The sequence below is a fragment of the Rhamphochromis longiceps genome, linkage group LG20 (assembly GCF_057381845.1).
Source record: "Rhamphochromis longiceps isolate RC_006_pf linkage group LG20, R_longiceps_female_GT1.1, whole genome shotgun sequence".
Taxonomy (NCBI): Eukaryota; Metazoa; Chordata; class Actinopteri; order Cichliformes; family Cichlidae; genus Rhamphochromis; species Rhamphochromis longiceps.
Window position 1 is genome coordinate 30,761,477 of NC_140576.1, and position 21,951 is coordinate 30,783,427.

At 43.7% G+C, this 21,951-nt stretch overlaps 1 protein-coding gene across 1 annotated transcript; it reads left to right on the forward strand.

Annotated features, from left to right (window-relative positions):
• Positions 1–446: 446 nt before the first annotated feature.
• igsf21b (immunoglobin superfamily, member 21b) lies at positions 447–20,289 on the forward strand. The gene is made up of 11 exons (XM_085392591.1): positions 447–578; positions 1,909–2,047; positions 12,850–12,974; positions 16,176–16,297; positions 16,397–16,515; positions 16,875–16,990; positions 18,408–18,921; positions 19,029–19,129; positions 19,273–19,465; positions 19,544–19,582; positions 20,210–20,289. The coding sequence occupies exons 1-11, from the start codon at positions 447–449 to the stop codon at positions 20,287–20,289; spliced, it is 1,680 nt and encodes a 559-aa protein (XP_085248717.1).
• Positions 20,290–21,951: the final 1,662 nt, after the last annotated feature.

The window sequence follows — 21,951 nt, forward strand, 5'->3', positions numbered from 1 at the left end:
CCGACCGTGCGGACGGCAACAGCGGCGTGGAAACAAGTCCGGAGGCCGGCCACGCGGAAGGCAGTGGCGGCGTTCAGGAGGGCGTCCACGGTGGCGGAGATGCCCAACAAGCGGCCTGGCAGATGACCGACGATGTGGAGGTGGTAGTAGGGGACCTGAAGGCTGCGTGGCCCCTGCAGCCCCAGGCGAAGCGGAAGCTGGACCAGACGAGGCGGAAGCGGAGGCTGGACCAGACGAGGCGGAAGCGGAGGCTGGACCAGACGAAGCTGATGAGGACGCTGAAGCAGAAGCTGGACCAGGCGATGCTGATGCTGAAGCTGAAGTTGGACCAGGCGATGCTGATGAGGATGATGAGGATGCGGAGGCTGGACCAGGCGAGGCTGAAGCAGAAGCAGAGGCTGGACCAGGCGAGGCTGAAGCAGAAGCAGAAGCTGGACCAGGCGAGGATGATGCTGAAGCCGGAGCCGGACCAGGCGTGGGTGATGCTGAAGCCGGAGCCGGACCAGGCAACGGCGAGGATGATGCTGATTCTGGACCAGGCGAGGATGCAGCAGAGGCCGAGCCAGGCGACGGCATGGGTGAAGACACGGAGGCTGCAGCTGGCGTGGATGAAGACACGGAGGCTGCAGCTGGCGTGGAAGCTGGAGACGGAGGCGCTGCAGCAGGCGGCGGCATGGATGAAACTGCTGCTGCAAGCGAGGATGAGGCTGCTGGTGGAGCAGCTGGTGGCTGGACGGGCTCCTCGGGCCCCCCAGCTGACGAGGAAGGAGGCTGGACGGGCTCCTCGAGCCCCCCAGCTGACGAGGAAGGAGGCTGGACGGGCTCCTCGGGCCCTCCAGCGAGAACAGTCTCAGGACCAGTGGGCACAGGGGCACCCTGGAACACACAGGACAAAACCAGCAGGTGCGAGGACCTCTGGCAGGAATAGATCAGAACCAGCAGGCGCACGGGCCTCTGGCAAGGATAGATCAGAACCAGCAGGCGCACGGGCCTCTGGCAGGGACAGATCAGAACCAGCAGGCGCACGGGCCTCTGGCAGGGACAGAACAGAACCAGCAGGCACACGGGCCTCTGGCAAACACATAGCAGACTTCAGCCGCCCAGAGCATTGACTCTGCTCAGGCAGTGACAGCCGGGTGCAGTCCTCAGCTGGGTTCCTAGCCTCCAGGGGTCCAGAGTGGGCTGAGGGCTGAAACTCAGCCTCTGGGGAGGCCCTGGAGCGCGTCACAGTCTCCGAACTGGCCAGCTTTTTAGGAATGATTACATTATCATTAGGTTTGACGTTCTGCTTAGAACAAACGGATGAAACACAGTTCCTTTTAGATTGATTTGACTGAGCTTGTTGTACCGGAGTAGCAAGTGACACAGGGTGCAGGGCTAGTGGCTGCTGAACAGGAGGCTGAACTGAGGGTGACTGAAACAATGGTTGGGATGACGACGGTGGTGGAATTGGAGACTGAGCTTGAGGCCGGGCGGCTAACTGAGCTTGAGGCCGGGCGGCTAACTGAGCTTGAGGCCGGGCGGCTAACTGAGCTTGAGGCCGGGCGGCTAACTGAGCTTGAGGCCGGGCAGCTAACTGAGCTTGAGGCCGGGCAGCTAACTGAGCTTCCGGTTGCAGTTCAAAAGAATAAACAGTCCTGGTATTATCAGAGCTGGTGTTAATTGTCTCTGGGATATATGCCACAGTTTCAGCAGACCCTGGGTTAGCTGACATGGGTTTAACAGGTTCAGAAGAACAACAGCCCTTTGCTTTCACTGAAGTCTTAAAAATGCCAACCTGGGAGAGATCGGTTATCACGAAGGTAGGTAAGCTTTGTGAATTAGCTCCCACTGACACACCCCGAACAACCCCAGAAGAAAAAGTCTCAAAGTTCAGATTGGAGCTGTTATCCTTTTTACTCACCACAGTCGGCCGCTCTGATATCCTGGGGTCCGACTGTGGCGAGGGGCGTCGACGGCGTGAGTGCCGTTTCCCATTTGAAGGCTGGACCGACGGGCCGGGCAGGACACTCTCCGTCGGGTCAGGGAGTGAAGCATGAGTTGCAGGGTGGGTGGTAGCAGGGGGGATAAGATGAAGCTCGTTCAGAACGAAATTCTGTGTGAGCGGGTGAAGTGAGCTGAGCAACCAGGGGAGACCAGAAACTAAGCGCTGTAGCCGAACAGCTATGCCTTGGCGGAATTCTCTCCCCTCATGCTCGAGCCATAAGTTAATTAATTTGTCCACAGAGTAAACAATATCCTCCCGGAGCTCCTCGGGCGGGTTGACTGCTGCTGGGTCCATAGTGGCCGGTTCGTACTGTCACGGCTCCCGAGGCAAGCCGTGTGGAATAAATGAGGATCCAATCGCAGGCAGTCGTGGAGAAGTGAAGGTGATTCATTGAACACAAAAAGAATGTGGACAAACAGCAAAACGGGGCTCGAACTAAACTAAACTGGGAAACAACTAAACTACAGAGCACAAACCTGAATGAAAACGAGCAGTGGATACATAGACTGACACTGAGTAATACAGACGAACCGGCAACAGGCAGGAGAACACACAGGGCTTAAATACACACACCAGTAATCAGGGGATGAGAGACAGGAGGTCAACACAGCTGGGAGGAATCTGGGCTGACGGGACAGGGGAAACGTAAACTGATCACACTCACATACGACACGGACCTTCACAATAAAACAGGAAACTCAGACACATGGAACCAGACAAGACATTGAACTAAACAGACAGATTCACAAACAGATGGGGTGACACCATAGACAGACAGATACAGACGCAGACTCAGAGGCAGACCGAATATAACACAGAACTTAAACAATCATCATCTAGAAAATGATAACAAACTAAAAGCGCTGGGTCACCGACCCAGGACCATGACACTCCCTCCCATTCTACTTTTAAATACTCTAGGAACAACAAGTAGGCCTGCGGAGCGAGAGCGAAGTGCTCTAATAGGGTGATATGGTACTACAAGGTCATTAAGATAAGATGGGGCCTGATTATTTAAGACCTTGTATGTGAGGAGCAGGATTTTGAATTCAATTCTGGATTCAACAGGAAGCCAATGAAGGGAAGCCAAAACAGGAGAAATATGCTCTCTCTTTCTAGTCCCTGTCAGTACTCTTGCTGCAGCATTTTGGATTAGCTGAAGGCTTTTCAGTGAGTTTTTAGGACATCCTGATAATAATGAATTACAGTAGTCCAGCCTGGAAGTAATAAATGCATGAACTAGTTTTTCAGCGTCACTCTGAGACAGGATATTTCTAATTTTAGAGATGTTGCGCAAATGGAAGAACGCAGTCTTACATATTTGTTTAATATGTGCATTGAAGGACATGTCCTGGTCAAAAATGACTCCAAGGTTCCTCACAGCGTTACTGGAGGCCAAGGTAATGCCATCCAGAGTAAGAATATATATATTATATTATATATTTATGTATTTTATTTTATTGTTTACACTATTTAATTTGTAAAATATGTGTACACACACACACACACACACACACACACACACACACACACACACACACACACACACACACACACACACACGTAGAAAAATATTTAGTATACAAATCCAGAAATGCATATACTATTATATATTGTACATATTGTACATATTAGTTTCAGATGTAGCCATTCTTGTATTTTGCTTGTTTACGTTATTGTATTTTGCACAACTCTGTTGCTTGTGAAGCTCGCACACAAGAATTTCACTCACATGTACTGTACCAGTGTACCTGCACATGTGATGTGACAATAAAAGTGATTTGATTTGATTTGATTTGAATCTGGTTAGATACCATATTTCTAGGCTTTTCAGGGCCGAGTACAATAACCTCAGTTTTATCTGAATTAAGAAGCAGAAAGTTAGCGGCCATCCAGGTCTTTATGTCTTTAAGACATTCCTGCAGTTTAACTAATTGGTGTGTGTTATCTGGCGTCATGGACAGATAGAGCTGGGTGTCATCTGCATAGCAGTGAAAATGTATGCTATGTCTTCTAATGATACTGCCTAAGGGAAGCATGTATAATGTAAACAGAATTGGTCCTAGCACTGAACCCTGTGGAACTCCATAATTAACCTCAGTGTGTGAAGAGGACTCTCCATTTACATGCACAAATTGGAGTCTATTAGATAGATATGATACAAACCACTGCAGTGCAGTACCTGTAATACCTACAGCATGTTCTAATCGCTCTAATAGGATATTATGGTCGACAGTATCGAATGCTGCACTAAGGTCTAGCAGGACAAGCACAGAGATGAGTCCACTGTCAGAGGCCATAAGAAGATCATTTGTAACCTTCACTAAAGCTGTTTCTGTGCTGTGATGAGCTCTGAAACCTGACTGAAACTCTTCAAATAAGTCATTCCTCTGCAGATGATCTTTTAGCTGTTTGACAACTACTCTTTCAAGGATTTTTGATATGAAAGGAAGGTTGGAGATTGGCCTATAATTAGCTAAGACTGCTGGGTCTAGAGATGGCTTTTTGAGTAAAGGTTTAACTACAGCTAGCTTGAAGGCCTGTGGTACATAGCTGATTATTAGAGATAGGTTGATCATATTTAAGATCGAAGAATTAATTAATGGCAGGACTTCTTTGAGCAGTTTTGTAGGAATGGGGTCTAAAAGACACGTTGATGGTTTGGAGGAAGTAATTATTGAAGTTAACTCAGAAAGATCAATTAGAGAAAAAGAGTCTAACTTAACATCAATGGTACTAAGAGTAGCTGTAGATAATATTACATCTGTGGGATGATCACTGGTAATTTTTTCTCTAATGATAAAAAATTTTATTTGTGAAGAAGTTCATGAAGTCATTACTAGTTAACGTTAAAGGGATTGTTGGCTCAATAGAGCTCTGACTTTTTGTCAGCCTGGCTACAGTGCTGAAGAGAAACCTGGGGTTGTTCTTATTTTCTTCAATCAGTGATGAATAGTAAGATGTTCTGGCTTTGCGGAGGGCTTTCTTATAAAGCAGCAAACTATTTCTCCAGGCTAAATGATGATCCTCTAATAGGTCTCAAAATGCGTACTTCAAGCATGCGGTCTCTTAATGGACACAGCCATAGACATGCCACACAAGCTTGACAACATGGACACAACACAGACGTGAAACACATGACAGACTGGACAGGAAACATGACACATGATCTATGTGTCATAATCCAATCTATTTTTAAACCAAAATTGGTATTGTGAGAATGTTGGTGATACCATGCTTTAAGATGTAAATGCCTATAAAATTGACATAAAATCACTTTTCTTTGAAAACTTTTTGCTTAGTTTGTTGGAGAAAAAGCAAAATCTTGAAATCTTGTGACAATAATGGAATGCATTGTTCTGGAAGAGGCATACCTGAAGTATTTATCACAAAAACTTGTCTGGTAATATACCTGGGCTTTTCCTTCCCTGTCTTGTCTTCCTTTTGTGGTGTGCAACTGATGAGGGTGAGGGGATACTAAAATATAAGGCAAAAATATAAGTGGTAGGCAGACTAGCGATGAGAAGCGATCCGTGACCTCAACTGCATGATCATGAAATCCACTGAGTGGAGCAAGTGTGCTGGCAAAATTTGGAAGAAATGGTGGGAGAAGACATCAGAAGAAATTCTGGACAATGAGAGACCTTGGTAGGGGAATGAGAGGAACCTCAGTCAGGTAGTGACGTGCTCGCAACAGAAGCTCTGATGGTGAAGCATGCTGGGAATTTTTGACGCTCTAGGTAAAGTTGTCACGGTCCCCGTGCCTGCCCAGCCGGCCTCATAAGGCTACACTTGTGTTTTTGCTTTCTCTCTCTCTCTCCCCTACCTCTCTGCCTGGGCGGAGCTCACTGCTGGCTCCTGCCCTTGGCTTACACACCTGTTGGCGATCAGCTGATTTCCCGACTACTATTTGAGACTGGGCCACAGATTTTCTCATCGCTGGATAATTGTGCTACTAACTTTACCTTCCCGGACCTGTGAGCTGTACGAACGTGTGTGAGTTGGATGTGAGGACGTGAGCGAACGTGAGAGAGAGAGCCTTCCCCTAATCCCTTGGAACCCTGGATTTTTCCCCGTCACTGTATATATTATCGCACTGGTGTGTAAATAAACGGTGCTCTGAGACGTCAACCTGTTCTGCGCTTGAGTCCCTGCTTTCAGATTGTGACAAAAGTAAAGAAAAATTGTTCATAGAGTCGTTGGGGCCATATACATTTACGAAATGTATTTTTTGTTCCATGATAATATCTTAAACAGTGATGTACCTCCCCCTATGGATCTTTGATGAGCTTTAGACTTTGAAATGGTATTGGTTTGTGTATAGGGATGGCCTATACTATACAGTGGGGCAAAAAAGTATTTAGTCAGCCACCGATTGTGCAAGTTCCCCCACCTAAAATGATGACAGAGGTCAGTAATTTGCACCAGAGGTACACTTCAACTGTGAGAGACAGATTGTGAAAAAAAAATCCATGAATCCACATGGTAGGATTTGTAAAGAATTTATTCGTAAATCAGGGTGGAAAATAAGTATTTGGTCAATAACAAAAATACAACTCAATACTTTGTAACATAACCTTTGTTGGCAATAACAGAGGTCAAACGTTTACGATAGGTCTTTACCAGGTTGGCACACACAGTAGCTGGTATTTTGGCCCATTCCTCCATGCAGATCTTCTCGAGAGCAGTGATGTTTTGGGGCTGTCGCCGAGCAACACGGACTTTCAACTCCCGCCACAGATTTTCTATGGGGTTGAGGTCTGGAGACTGGCTAGGCCACTCCAGGACTTTCAAATGCTTCTTGCTTCTACACTCCTTTGTTGCCCGGGCGGTGTGTTTTGGATCATTGTCATGTTGGAAGACCCAGCCTCGTTTCATCTTCAAAGTTCTCACTGATGGAAGGAGGTTTTGGCTCAAAATCTCACGATACATGGCCCCATTCATTCTGTCCTTAACACGGATCAGTCGTCCTGTCCCCTTGGCAGAAAAACAGCCCCATAGCATGATGTTTCCACCCCCATGCTTCACAGTAGGTATGGTGTTCTTGGGATGCAACTCAGTATTCTTCTTCCTCCAAACACGACGAGTTGAGTTTATACCAAAAAGTTCTACTTTGGTTTCATCTGACCACATGACATTCTCCCAATCCTCTGCTGTATCATCCATGTGCTCTCTGGCAAACTTCAGACGGGCCTGCGCGTATGAAGTTGACAAGTTTCACCACAGGATTCACAACATGATTCAGCTGTAACACCGATTTACATAGAGATTCCTGGTGGATGATGCAGTGGAGGAAAATCACATCCTGGTCAGAGTTTTCATCTTTCACTTTATTCTGGATTCTCCTCAGCAGGCCAACGTTTTTTCCCGTTAAATTTGGAGATCCATCTGTGGTGACGTTAACAAGCTTACTCCAGGGAAGCTTCATGTTTTCGATGGCAGCAGACACTCGTTCAAACAAGTCCTCTCCCCGTGTTTGTCCTTTCAGAGACTCCATTGTCAAAAACTCCTCCGTTATTTCAAAGGTTTCGTTGATTCCTCGGATAAAAATGAGGAGCTGAGCAGTGTCTTTGACATCGTTGCTTTCATCCAGTGCTAAAGAATAAAAAGTGAATGACTTCGCCTTTTTGTTTAATATGCTGGTGATATCTTCATCTATTAGTTCTACACGGCGAGTCACTGTCCGCCGTGATAAACTGATTTTCTCAAATTTGTCTTTGGTCTCCGGGCACAAAATACCTGCTGTCTCTACCATACATTCTTTTAAAAACTCGCCCTCTGACAGTGGTTTGCTGGCCTTTGCTATTTTGAATGAAAGCATAAAACTGGCCTTGGTACTTGACTCTTGAATGGCAGTTTGACGGTGAAAAAAACTTTGCTGACCCTTCAAATTAGCTGCCAACTTCTCAGCAGCAGATTCCCGTTCTTTTGTTGAGAGCTTGCTAGCATAATTTGCGTGCTTTGTGGCAAAGTGACGGCTAATATTATACTCTTTAAAAACCGCCACAGTTTCTTGGCATATCAGGCAAACAGCAGATGATCGGTGTTCAGTGAAAAAATATTTAGTTGTCCACTCCTTTTTGAACACTCGACATTCTCTGTCCACTTTCCTTTTCTTGGGTCCGCTCATCTTCATAGAGGGGCGGTAGGTCACAGGGTAAAGTGCAAACGTGGAGTAATAGGCCTACGCCGCTTCACCTCAACAAAGCCAATATATCTAGAGTGCGCCATCTAGTGAGGAAACATCAGAATTGCAGGGGAAATAAAACATTAACAAGGTTAATTTATTAAATTTTTTTCAAGTTTGGCGGGCCGGATCAAAACGTTTAACGGGCCGCACGTGGCCCCTGGGCCGTAGTTCGCCCATGCCTGAACTAGAGTTATTCAATATTCCAGCGACGAGTAGCTCAGCGCCCCTGCCTTAAGAAGTGTCAGTAACCAAATGCAGAATCACTGGTGATCAGCTGCAGGTGCGTGGGCCAAGGGTGGGAGCTCAATCTGAGCTCCGCCCAGGCAGAGAGACAGGAGAGAGAGAGAGCAAGGCGAGCAAGAGAGGGGAGAGCAAAGGCAGAGCAAACAAAAGCAAAAACATTTGTGGCCACACTGGGCTGGCCGGGCAGGCACAGGGACCATGACAACGTGTTCATTTAGTTGGTTGCTTTCATGAGTGTCCACCACAGCAGGTCCTTTGTTTGTCCCCCGTTTCCCCAGTCATGGTCTGTGTGTCTGTCTGGTTTCTCTTGCCTTTCTGTCCCTTGCTCTCCTTGTTCTTATGCCCTTTCTCGTCCCTCCCTCTCTCGCCCCTCCCTCTGTTCCCTGGGTTTCATCAGTCTGCATCTTGGTGTGTATGTTTCACGTACTTCCTGTTTTTGTTTGAAACTAGACAAGAGTCCTGTGTGTTCCATACTCGGTTGTTCTTCCCCTGTCTCGTCAGTTGATTTTGTTCACCTGTGTTCCCCAGGTGTTTCATCTCTGCTCTGACCCCCTCTGATGTATTTACTGTCTGTGTCTCCCTCCGTCCAGTGTGGTGATCTCCCTCATCCTCTGGCTGTGTGTTCCGGCTGGTATCTCAGTTTAGGTTTCTTGGTTTATGTACATAGTCATTCAGCAATAAAGCTGTGTTTAAGTTTAATTTTCCCAATTAGTCTGCATTTTGGGTCCTATATCAAGCCTTCACTGCTACATGACAACAGACCATTGAAAAGATAAATCAAATCAATTTATTTATATAGCACTTTTCACAGGATAAAAACCACAAAGTGCTTCACAATAATATAAAACAGAAATACATAAAATACATCAATGATCAAACATACAGCACAAATTAAAAGCCAATTTAAATAAATGAGTCTTAAGCTGCTTTTTAAAAGAATAAATAAAATCAAGGCAACGCAATGATGGAGGGAGAGCATTCCACAACCTGGGGGCCACCGCTCTAAAAGATCGATCTCCTCTGGTCTTAAAACAAGTTTGTGGGACTACCAACAGCCTTTGATTAGATGATCTCAGGCTGGAAGCCAGTGTAATGAACGTAACACTGGTGTAATGTGCTCTCTTTTTCGTATCTTAGTTAAAAGCTTTGCAGCAGCATTCTGGACTAACTGGAGATGGTCAAGATTCATTTTGCTCAGACAAAGAAAAAGACTGTTACAATAATCTAAGCGAGATGAAATAAAAGCATGAATAACCATTTCTAACTCAGATTTAGACAGCAAAATTCACAGTTTGGAGATGTTTCTTAGCTGAAAGAGGCACTTCCTAATTAACTGACGAGACTGTTGTTCTAGGGACATGGCAGAATCAAAGATCACACCAAGGTACCTGAGGCTAGGGTGAACAGATGAGCGAGAGAACCAAGATGCTGTTTGATATCTGGTTGTCGGGGGCAATAATTAATGTTTCTGACTTCTCAGAGTTCAGCTGTAAGTAGTTGTGACCAAGCCGCTATTCAATGGAAGCTAAACATTTAATTAAACAGGACAGTTTATGGACTTCCATTGGCTTAAAAGAGCAATAGAGCTGAATATCATCAGCATAGAAGTGATAAGACACCTCAGGGAACTGCCTAATTAGAAGTCCTAGAAGTAACATGTACAAAAGAAAAAGAATAGGACCCAGAACTGAACCCTGCGGTACCCCACATGTCAGATCTTTAGAATGTGACATAAGTCTGACTGATTTGGGCTGGTTGGTGAGGAGATCAGTGATACAGGATCAGATGGTATCCTCTGTGGACTGATTTGCTCTGTAAGCAAAGTGGTAGGGGTCCAGAGAGGGCAGTAGGCAGTCTCTGATATGCTGAGACACTCGAAACACTTCATGACTGAAGATTTAGGGGGTATAGGTCTGTAGTCATTGAGGAAGTCTATTACAGGCTTTTAGGGAATGGGAATCATTATGTAGGCCTTCAGACAGGTGGTAATGGTGGCATGAGTCAGGCAGAGGTTAAACAACCTGATGAAGATCCCCTCCCAGTTGGTCCGCACAGGCTTTGACCACAGCCCCATGCCATCATGGCCACAAAGCTCTCTTGGAGTTCACCACTCTCAGTTGCCTCCTTACCTCATGCTCCTAAAGGGAGAGTGCTGGGTGAGAAGGAGGAGGAGGTGAGGTGACGCTGAGCAAAGAAGTTGTTGAGCTGCTCTGCTAAGTGTGAAACTGAAGGCCTCATCCTCCTCCTGTGAGCCTCCTTAGCTTGTTTGACACCCCTCCTAGAGTTGGCTCTGGCAGTGCTGTACAGAAAACTTTCCCTCAGCTGGAAGGCAGAGTTACCAGTTCTGATCAGAGCCTGTACTTCTCTCGTGATCCAAGGTTTCCAGTTAGGAAAAACTGTTATATTCTCAACACAGCACTTAATGTAGAAAAGGACAGACTAGGTGAAGCTCTCCAGGTCCTGCTGTTCAAAGATGAATCAGTCTGTCAGATCAACACCTGTAGCTGGATGAGAGCACCATCTGGCCATGTTTTAGTGACCTGGGTGCTTGGAGGGGTTTGTTTCCTGAGGATGGTTTAAAAACAGATGAAGAGCAGAGACGAGTGGTCATATTGTCAGAGGTGGGGGAGGGGTGTCGCTTGATGTTACTGTGCACATGGTCCAGTGTCCTGTTGCCCCTGGTAGAGCACTTTGGGGAGTACAGCTTTCAAATAAATAAAGTCCTCAGCAACAACATGCCTCAGCCTTGATGTATATACAGGGAGTGCAGAATTATTAGGCAAGTTGTATTTTTGAGGAATGATTTCATTATTGAACAACAACCATGTTCTCAATGAACCCAAAAAACTAATTAATATCAAAGCTGAATGTTTTTGGAAGTAGTTTTTAGTTTGTTTTTAGTTTTAGCTATTTTAGGGGGATATCTGTGTGTGCAGGTGACTATTACTGTGCATAATTATTAGGCAACTTAACAAAAAACAAATATATACCCATTTCAATTATTTATTTTTACCAGTGAAACCAATATAACATCTGCACATTCACAAATATACATTTCTGACATTCAAAAACAAAACAAAAACCAATCAGCGACCAATATAGCCACCTTTCTTTGCAAGGACACTCAAAAGCCTGCCATCCATGGATTCTGTCAGTGTTTTGATCTGTTCACCATCAACATTGCGTGCAGCAGCAACCACAGCCTCCCAGACACTGTTCAGAGAGGTGTACTGTTTTCCCTCCTTGTAAATCTCACATTTGATGATGGACCACAGGTTCTCAATGGGGTTCAGATCAGATGAACAAGGTGGCCATGTCATTAGTTTTTCTTCTTTTATACCCTTTCTTGCCAGCCACGCTGTGGAGTACTTGGACGCGTGTGATGGAGCATTGTCCTGCATGAAAATCATGTTTTACTTGAAGGATGCAGACTTCTTCCTGTACCACTGCTTGAAGAAGGTGTCTTCCAGAAACTGGCAGTAGGACTGGGAGTTGAGCTTGACTCCATCCTCAACCCGAAAAGGCCCCACAAGCTCATCTTTGATGATACCAGCCCAAACCAGTACTCCACCTCCACCTTGCTGGCGTCTGAGTCGGACTGGAGCTCTCTGCCCTTTACCAATCCAGCCACGGGCCCATCCATCTGGCCCATCAAGACTCACTCTCATTTCATCAGTCCATAAAACCTTAGAAAAACCAGTCTTGAGATATTTCTTGGCCCAGTCTTGACGTTTCAGCTTGTGTGTCTTGTTCAGTGGTGGTCGTCTTTCAGCCTTTCTTACCTTGGCCATGTCTCTGAGTATTGCACACCTTGTGCTTTTGGGCACTCCAGTGATGTTGCAGCTCTGAAATATGGCCAAACTGGTGGCAAGTGGCATCTTGGCAGCTGCACGCTTGACTTTTCTCAGTTCACGGGCAGTTATTTTGCACCTTGGTTTTTCCACACGCTTCTTGCGACCCTGTTGACTATTTTGAATGAAACGCTTGATTGTTCGATGATCACGCTTCAGAAGCTTTGCAATTTTGAGACTGCTGCATCCCTCTGCAAGATATCTCACTATTTTTGACTTTTCTGAGCCTGTCAAGTCCTTCTTTTGACCCATTTTGCCAAAGGAAAGGACGTTGCCTAATAATTATGCGCACCTGATATAGGGTGTTGATGTCAATAGACCACACCCCTTCTCATTACAGAGATGCACATCACCTAATATGCTTAATTGGTAGTAGGCTTTCGAGCCTATACAGCTTGGAGCACGACAACATGCATGAAGAGGATGATGTGGACAAAATACTCATTTGCCTAATAATTCTGCACTCCCTGTACAACAGAGCAGCAGTGAATAGTATAAGAAACTACAGGACTATTGACTGTGCAGAACCTTTCTATTCACTGCAGGAGTCTTATCTTCCTCTGTTTTCTTCTTGGCAGGTTATTTAACCGTTACTAGTGAATCTCTTCCTCCTGTCGTCATTGGAGATACAGTCACACTCAAGTGCAACTTCCAAACAGATGGCAGCCTGAAAGAGATTGTGTGGTTTCGGGAAAGCGAACAGGTAAAGTTAGTTAGCTTTGAGCTGAATGATGATCTTGCGTGTGTAATGCTGCAACAAGAGTACTGAGAGGGACTAGAAAGAGAGAGCAGATTTCTCCAGTACTGGCTTCTCTTCATTGGCTCCCTGTTAAATCCAGAATCAAAATCCTTGTCATCACATTACAAGGTCTTAAATAATAAGGCCCCATCTTATCTTGAAGACCTAATAGTACCGCATCACCCCAACCAAACACTTGGCTCTCAGACTGAATCAGAGTCAAAATGACTTTTATTTCCAAGTTTGTGCGTGGATCTTGCTGTGGTGTTATGGTGAAAAGTATTTACAGTATATGTAATATATACATCACTGTATAAATATTAACAATAAATACACATAAAAGAAATATATAATACCTAGTACCTACAGTTATAGAATACAAATGATAAATTAACAAATATGTAAGATTATGAGTGAGGGGAGTGCAAAATGTAGATAGGAAATGATGTGCAAAGTCTTTATAGCCTGAGTATATTGTATTTCCGTTGTTTTTTCCTATCAGCCTACCTCTCTGACATGTCTTCCCAATGTGATGTTTGTGTAAAGTTTGGTCAGAAGGTTCCTTTGTAAGTGCGCATGCACCATTAGCGTGCTGCCTGATGTAACCTATAATTTCCTTCGGGATTAATAAAGTATTCTGATTCTGATTCTGATTTACAACAAAGTGCAAACACCGGTTACACTCAGCAGAAGGGCCAGATTACACTTTTCCAAAAAACAGAGCCTGCATAGTTAAGGGGGAAAATTTTTTTTTGGGCAGATATGAAATAGACAAGATAAATTTATACCAGAATCATGGGAAGAGAAAAATATGATAATGGAAAAGCAACAGCCCATGATGTGCCAGCATGTGCCAGTGTGTTTATCTAATTTTACAGATGGATTTATTGATGTGGCTGCTATGTCAGTCTGACTTCTGAAGTGCACAGGGCTATATTTAATGCTTAGATTCAGTCAAATGATGCAAAACTGATCGGACAGTACTTCAAACTACTGATGGACAATGACCCAAAGCCAGCTGCAAAATACACCTAAGAGTTTCTCATGGCAAAGAAATGGGATATTCTTCAACCGCTGCGTTAGTCAACTAATCTCAACACAAAAACTGGAAATACATTTTTTACTTTTTTATGTTGGGGTTGGCAAATTGCACATGTCAAGGCTGATATAGGACTTTCAAATTGATACCATAGGCGTGTCTACTAAAACTCTCAGGCGATTTTGAATCTCAGTGACCTCAACTTGAAGGTTAGAGGTCAGAGGTCAAGCTTTCTGAAATGGTAAATGGTAAAATGGTAAATGGCCTGTATTTATATAGTGCTTTACTAGTCCCTAAGGACCCCAAAGCGCTTTACATATCCAGTTATCCACCCATTCATGCACACATTCACACAATGTTGTAAAGCGATAAGTCGAGACGGAAATCACATAAGATTTTGAAACTGATACCATAGGTGTATCTGCTTGGAAGCTGAGGAGTGCATAAATTCATACAGTGGGGCAAAAAAGTATTTAGTCAGCCACCGATTGTGCAAGTTCCCCCACTTAAAATGATGACAGAGGTCAGTAATTTGCACCAGAGGTACACTTCAACTGTGAGAGACAGAATGTGAAAAAAAAAAATCCATGAATCCACATGGTAGGATTTGTAAAGAATTTATTCGTAAATCAGGGTGGAAAATAAGTATTTGGTCAATAACAAAAATACAACTCAATACTTTGTAACATAACCTTTGTTGGCAATAACAGAGGTCAAACGTTTACTATAGGTCTTTACCAGGTTTGCACACACAGTAGCTGGTATTTTGGCCCATTCCTCCATGCAGATCTTCTCGAGAGCAGTGATGTTTTGGGGCTGTCGCCGAGCAACACGGACTTTCAACTCCCGCCACAGATTTTCTATGGGGTTGAGGTCTGGAGACTGGCTAGGCCACTCCAGGACTTTCAAATGCTTCTTGCTTCTACACTCCTTTGTTGCCCGGGCGGTGTGTTTTGGATCATTGTCATGTTGGAAGACCCAGCCTCGTTTCATCTTCAAAGTTCTCACTGATGGAAGGAGGTTTTGGCTCAAAATCTCACGATACATGGCCCCATTCATTCTGTCCTTAACACGGATCAGTCGTCCTGTCCCCTTGGCAGAAAAACAGCCCCATAGCATGATGTTTCCACCCCCATGCTTCACAGTAGGTATGGTGTTCTTGGGATGCAACTCAGTATTCTTCTTCCTCCAAACACGACGAGTTGAGTTTATACCAAAAAGTTCTACTTTGGTTTCATCTGACCACATGACATTCTCCCAATCCTCTGCTGTATCATCCATGTGCTCTCTGGCAAACTTCAGACGGGCCTGGACATGCACTGGCTTCAGCAGCGGAACACGTCTGGCACTGCGGGATTTGATTCCCTGCCGTTGTAGTGTGTTACTGATGGTGACCTTTGTTACTTTGGTCCCAGCTCTCTGCAGGTCATTCACCAGGTCCCCCCGTGTGGTTCTGGGATCTTTGCTCACCGTTCTCATGATCATTTTGACCCCACGGGATGAGATCTTGCGTGGAGCCCCAGATCGAGGGAGATTATCAGTGGTCTTGTATGTCTTCCATTTTCTGATGATTGCTCCCACAGTTGATTTTTTCACACCAAGCTGCTTGCCTATTGTAGATTCACTCTTCCCAGTCTGGTGCAGGTCTACAATACTTTTCCTGGTGTCCTTCGAAAGCTCTTTGGTCTTGGCCATGGCGGAGTTTGGAGTCTGACTGTTTGAGGCTGTGGACAGGTGTCTTTTATACAGATGATGAGTTCAAACAGGTGCCATTCATACAGGTAACGAGTGGGGGACAGAAAAGCTTCTTACAGAAGACGTTACAGGTCTGTGAGAGCCAGAGATTTTCCATGTTTGAGGTGACCAAATACTTATTTTCCACCCTAATTTATGAATAAATTCTTTACAAATCCTACCATGTGAATTCATGGATTTTTTTTTTTCACATTCTGTCTCTCACAGTTGAAGTGTACCTCTGGTGCAAATTACTGACCTCTGTCATCATTTTAAGTGGGGGAACTTGCACAATCGGTGGCTGACTAAATACTTTTTTGCCCCACTGTATCTATATGGTCCGCCTCCTCTAGTTCAATTGATTCTAATTCTAATGTACTTCTCCCTGGCAGATTATTGAAGGAGCCAGTGCCAAGCAAAAGATTTTCAGCTATAATGCCATGTACAACACTAGCTACTCCAACATGGAGGACAACCGCAAACAGGAGGACCTAGTATACCAGTCAACAGTTCGGTGAGACTAGTACACTGAAATAGTGTTTTTGTTATGCTCTATGATAATTTTCCACAGAAAATCTGAGTTGTTAATAAAAATCATTCTTTGCATGAACAGACTTCCAGAAGTTCACATGGAGGATGATGGCCTGTATGAGTGCCATGTAGGGATTTATGACAGAAATTCCAAAGACAAAGTTATTCTAGCCTCTAGCAGTATCACCCTCACTGTCATAGGTATGTATTCATACTCATGTTGTCCCATGAACATCTCTGGCTGTATCAGTGGTTTTCTCTTGGCACCATGTATATCTTTTACTAAATTCTGTAGTAATTTATGGAAGTATTGTAAAGTATTTCATTATAGCTATAGTTTGGTTATAATTTGCCATTGGTGTATATTTTACAGGAAGAATTCATTACACTGGGGTAATAAGTTGTAAAAATAGTAAAAAAAACATTATTGTAATGTTTTGAAATTTTTGCTCTTTAAGGTCTTTGCACTCCAGTGTCAGCTCAGCTTCATTAAACACACCTTCAATGAAATGAAAGCACCTTCCTCTTTGACTGCCTTGGTCATTGTATTTTCTCTCCAGTACCTCCAAAGTCTATCTCTGTGGTGGTGGCCAACAGCCCAGCTCCATTCAGCCGCTACGAGGCTCAAAACTTCACTCTGGTTTGCATTGTTACAGGAGCAAAACCAGCTCCCATGGTGAGATGGAGAATTTTTATGTCTTTATCTCTCTTGAAAGATTTGGTATTTACATCACTGCTAAGTATGTGAGGAAGGATAACTTAATTGTTGATCATCAGCCTATTTATGAATATGGAAACAACTCAAATATTTTCCTGATAGAGTTGAAAACTGTGTTCTTTCTTTCACTGCAGAATTAATTTAGTGTGCACTGCTGGATTTGGTTGGTGCTCACATAAAAAGAGCAATAACCCCTACTTGATGCACCCTACAGCAGTTGGAAATTTGGAAGCAAAAAAGCTATTTAAAACTGTGTTCTGTACCCTGGATGACCTCTTTTGAACATTGGAATTGGGAATTTATTGCATTGGGAATTAATATTGGAGAATATTATGTGGCTGTAAGCAGGAAAACTCCAACAATCAGCAGTGCAGTGACAGCTCCTTTATTTACAGTATGCTTTCGTGTTTTCCACTTATGAAGCCAACAGAATTAGAGGCAATGTCATTTTAGAAACATAATTCTGGCTACCCTCCCTCCCTCCCTCCCCCCCCCCCCCTTGCCCTCAGCAGAGATAGTTTCAGCCCTATCCCAGGCAGTGACCCTGAACTAGATAAGCAGAATTAAATAGATGGATACAATTCTTGCTGAAAATGCCACTACAAAATAAAAAAGCAATAGAGCAAGAACAATGCAGACCCATCTTATAGCAAAATGCAAAAGCTCTTATGTACACTGAAAGGATGGTTAGATTTTGTTATTCACCCTGTTCCTATTTCATTTCCCACTTCTGCACTGTAAGCCTGTTTGGATGCCTAAACCTAAATGACTAAAAACAAAGATAAATCTAAACATGTTGCCACACGGGGAACAAATCCTGTATGTAAAGTTGTCTTAGCACTACCAACCCCTGAGAAGTGTCTGCTATCAGTGAAGACAACAGGAGCAAGTGCAACTGCCAATAACCTTGATAATGTCCAAGTTGGTGTCTATATCATAGACTTGTAAAAATTACAACCTGACGATTATTTGATTTTCCTGGTTGCTGCTTAGCCGTAAAAGGCTGAGTTATTATTATCTACTGGGCGGGTGGGAAAACAGGCGGCATGGACTTCCAAATGAATTAATAGCACAGGTGCAAATACTAAAAATCTCAGTGACCTCAACTTCAAGGTCAAGGTCAAAGGTAAACTTTTCTGAAAATCACCTGGAAGATTTCAGATTTAAACCATAGATCTATGGAGGAGGAGCCTGAGGGGTAGCACTGGTGGCTGCCAGCATTTTTAAAAATTTTACAGCTGTGGATGAGACTCACATTTCTGCACTATCCTACTAACTTTAACACACACAATGGAGTTCTCCAGCTGAACTTGACTTATGATTAAATGTCTTCAAAATGCCTAGTGAGCTAAGTTTTTCTCTCTCTGCTGTTTAGGTATACTTCAAGAGAGATGGTGAGCTTATTGATGTTGTGCCAACAGCCCAGTCTTTTTCTTCAGTAGGAGTTCAAAGTAAGAGCCCAGGTCACAAAAAGAGCTGGACTATGAACCAGGCAGGGCTTTGGAGTACCCAGGTGTTGACCAGTCGAGATGTTGATGACACCAAACTCCAGAGGACCCTGCTGGAGCAAGAGGAGAAGCAGGCCAGGCTAGACCATAATGGACCTGTTGACTCTCAGGGCCAAGAAGAAGAGTCCGAACTGAATCCTGAGGAAACCACTGAGATTATCCCTGAGACAATAGTGAGCAGGGAATTTCCCCGCTGGGTTCAGACTACTGACCCTCTCTATTACTTCTATCACCGGCAGCAGGCAGCAGGTGATGGCACCATGGAGGTTAGAGCCATGCTAACCTGGAGCCTCAACCCCCAGCTTGACAATGAGGCTCTATTCAGCTGTGAGGTCAACCACCCAGCTCTATCCATGCCCATGCAAGCTGAGGTCACATTGGGTGAGTCATTCACTAACTGGCTGAGCTAACATGCAAACAGAGTTGTTTTTAAATCCAGTCACATGTGTTCAGTGTCCAGTGTGTTATTTTTACATTTTTCCTCTTAGCTGCTCCCAGAGGACCTAAGCTGTCCATGAGTCCCAGTAAAGCCAAAGTGGGAGATACAGTGCGGATCACTGTCCAGGGCTTCCAGCTGGGACCTTCTGCAGTGAGTATTCAACACAGAGACTCTAAAAATCATTGTGAAGTTTAAAAATCTGAACTTGTAGTACTTCTGTTGGATAGCTGTGACAGTTTCAATGGCATAAAATTTAAAATGCTTCTCATGCTCACACACCTGTGTGTCCACAGAGTGAAGTCTTCCCTGAGCCAATGTTCACTTGGACCAAGGTTGGTGGGGATCTGCTCGATGGCAGAGCAGTCCATAACGGAAGGGAACTCATCCTGGAGAGAGTCCCTGCTGAGCTCAATGGCTCCATGTTTCGCTGCACAGCCCAGAATCCTCTGGGCTCCACGGATACCCACACCCGCCTGATCGTGTTTGGTGAGTTGTTTGTGTAGGGATTAGTTCTGATCAGTCAATGCTTTCGGTCTTTTCAAAGCGAATCTTGTGTTTTTACAGACAACCCAAGACTGAAGAGAGGAAAAGAACATTACATTGGTACGTCAGTTTCAGTACAGCTACAACTGTGACGGTGGCAACTTTGCACGAGTCTAAAAGAAAAACAAGAAGTATAAAAAGAGAGTGACCTCAAGGTGTGGGCTTTTTGGGAGTTCCCAGCACATTTTAATAACTACACATAATCTGATTACCTCCAGGAGGTAGGGCAGGTCATCTGCTACTCAAAGGTCGGTGGCTCAGTCGCTGGCTCTTCCAGTCCACAGTGCCCTGAGTGAAGATACTGAATCCCAAATTGCAAATTCATGATAGAAAACAGTTAAAGGCATTGAATTAAGTGATGAATCAATGTGTCAAAAGTATTTACAGTACAAGGTTTATTTTTGAAACTGTTTGCAGTTTTTATTTATTTATATAGTATTTATGCACCAGGTGTGTAGTTAGAAGAAAGGACAGTGTGTTTGTCAGTGTGACACTTTGATGTATTTGTGATCATTTTCAAACTTTGGAGTTTTGCGCGCACACACACACACACACACACACACACACACACACACGTACTGGATTGATAGATAACAGGACAAACTGGCTGGTTGACAGTACAAATACCACATGCTTGGATAGGAGGTTGTTACATCAGCATTTGAATTTTGTCTTGTTTGTGTGCAGCCATCAACACAGCAGTCGGTCGGCACTCCTTCACATTATCCACCATTCTACTGCTGAGATTCACCTGTGAGCTGACGTGACCCGAAGCTCTGCTCTGCTGCTAAACACACTACCCAACTTCCTGAGGCACCATCAGTGACCATCAAGTAGTTAAACCTCCAACCAGTCCTTCTGCTTGAGCACCTAGGAGGAAGGACTCATTCTGATTCTGCATTAGACACAGAATGAAGTTTCAGAGGCAATTTACATGTAATCTTGGGAATACTTGAGATTTACCACTACCATAGGGATAATAGTAGATAGATTGTAAGTCAGCATTATCAGCTGCTGGGATTTTGATTCATAGCATCACTCCGACTGCCAGATTTATGTTATATAAACAAAAACAAAAACAAAAACCCACAACCCAGGCCAACTCAAAGACACATCAAATATTGATTAGTTAGGGCTATTATTCAAAAAGATCTGGTGAACAAGTTCTCTAGAAATCATCAAATCTGGACAGCTTTCACGTTCTTACATAAAATAGCTGATGTTTTGGGGGTCTGATTGTTCCTTCTAGTGATGGGATTTCCAGCTTTTTTTAGAGAACCGGATCTTTAGGCTCGGCTCACTAAAAAGAGCCGGCTCTTTCAGCTCCGAACCGGCTCTTCAGGTTGTTTTGTTGCTTTAATTTATTTATTTTAAACAATAATATAAAATTATGCACAAAAGGAGTTACCGTACTAATGTAAAAAAAATGTGGTTTTATTTATATATGTTTATATATAAATATATGTGGTGGCCCCTAGAGACAAAGCACGTACAAACTCCAAAAAGCACATACAAATTCCAAAACACATTCCTAGAGTTAACTGAACTTCCAAAACAGAGCTACCTAGATCACTTAAATTACACAATTGAAAGCATATGTGTATGGTTTGTGTATTTATACACAAGCACTCATATATATTCAAATAATTAAACAAAAAATGTTCATTTACCTGTTACTACCACACACCAAATGCGGTCGTTGGTACTTGCTGGCTTGTGTAGCCACTAGGTAACAAAAGCTCAACACTGCACCTAGCATTCTGGAGCACTTCTGTTGTGTTTTGTACGTGTTTTGGAGATTTACGTGCTTCAGGGTTTGTACGTGTTTTGAAATTTGTAAGTGCTCTGTCTCTAGGGGCCACTGTAAATATACTTTTATTTATTCACTCCACATAAAATGTAATAAATAAATCATATAATACAAAAACCAACTAGTCACATTTCAACTTTTAACTATTTACATTTTCAGCTTTTTCCTTTTAAACAAATTTAAAATGAAAACATAAAACACTACAAACCACAACACAATTAAATATAAATTAAAATATGAAAACAAAAAGAACATGCATATTCTCTGTCATATGGGCCTGCATGAATAAACTTTCTGAATCCTTTATCATCCGCAACTGAAAATAGTTGTGGATGATTACTATACCTTTCTACAACACGTTCTCACTCCCAAAGCGTAACATTCTACGCTAGGTGACAAATCGTCAACATATTACGTTTTCGGGCACCCAACACATTCCTACATGATGACATCGGAAAACTGAGGACATGTGAGAACCGTTTGGACTCAATCTACACATGTTTGCTCTTTTCCTTAAAATCGCTTGGGAAAACACTATTTCATGTCATTAAAGTGCTGGTTACAGTTAGAAATAAGGTTATGGTTAGGCTTAGGGATAAGGTTATGGTTTAGGGCTGCA

Bases quoted from the DNA above. Each gene is read 5' to 3' on its own strand.
- igsf21b (XM_085392591.1), top strand. From the start codon at position 447: ATGATGCTGAAGCCGGAGCCGGACCAGGCGTGGGTGATGCTGAAGCCG. The intron at 2,048-12,849 runs GTGGGTGGTAGC...TCTTCTTGGCAG, and splicing joins AGTGAAGCATGAGTTGCAGG to GTTATTTAACCGTTACTAGT. The intron at 19,130-19,272 runs GTGAGTATTCAA...GTGTGTCCACAG, and splicing joins TCCAGCTGGGACCTTCTGCA to AGTGAAGTCTTCCCTGAGCC.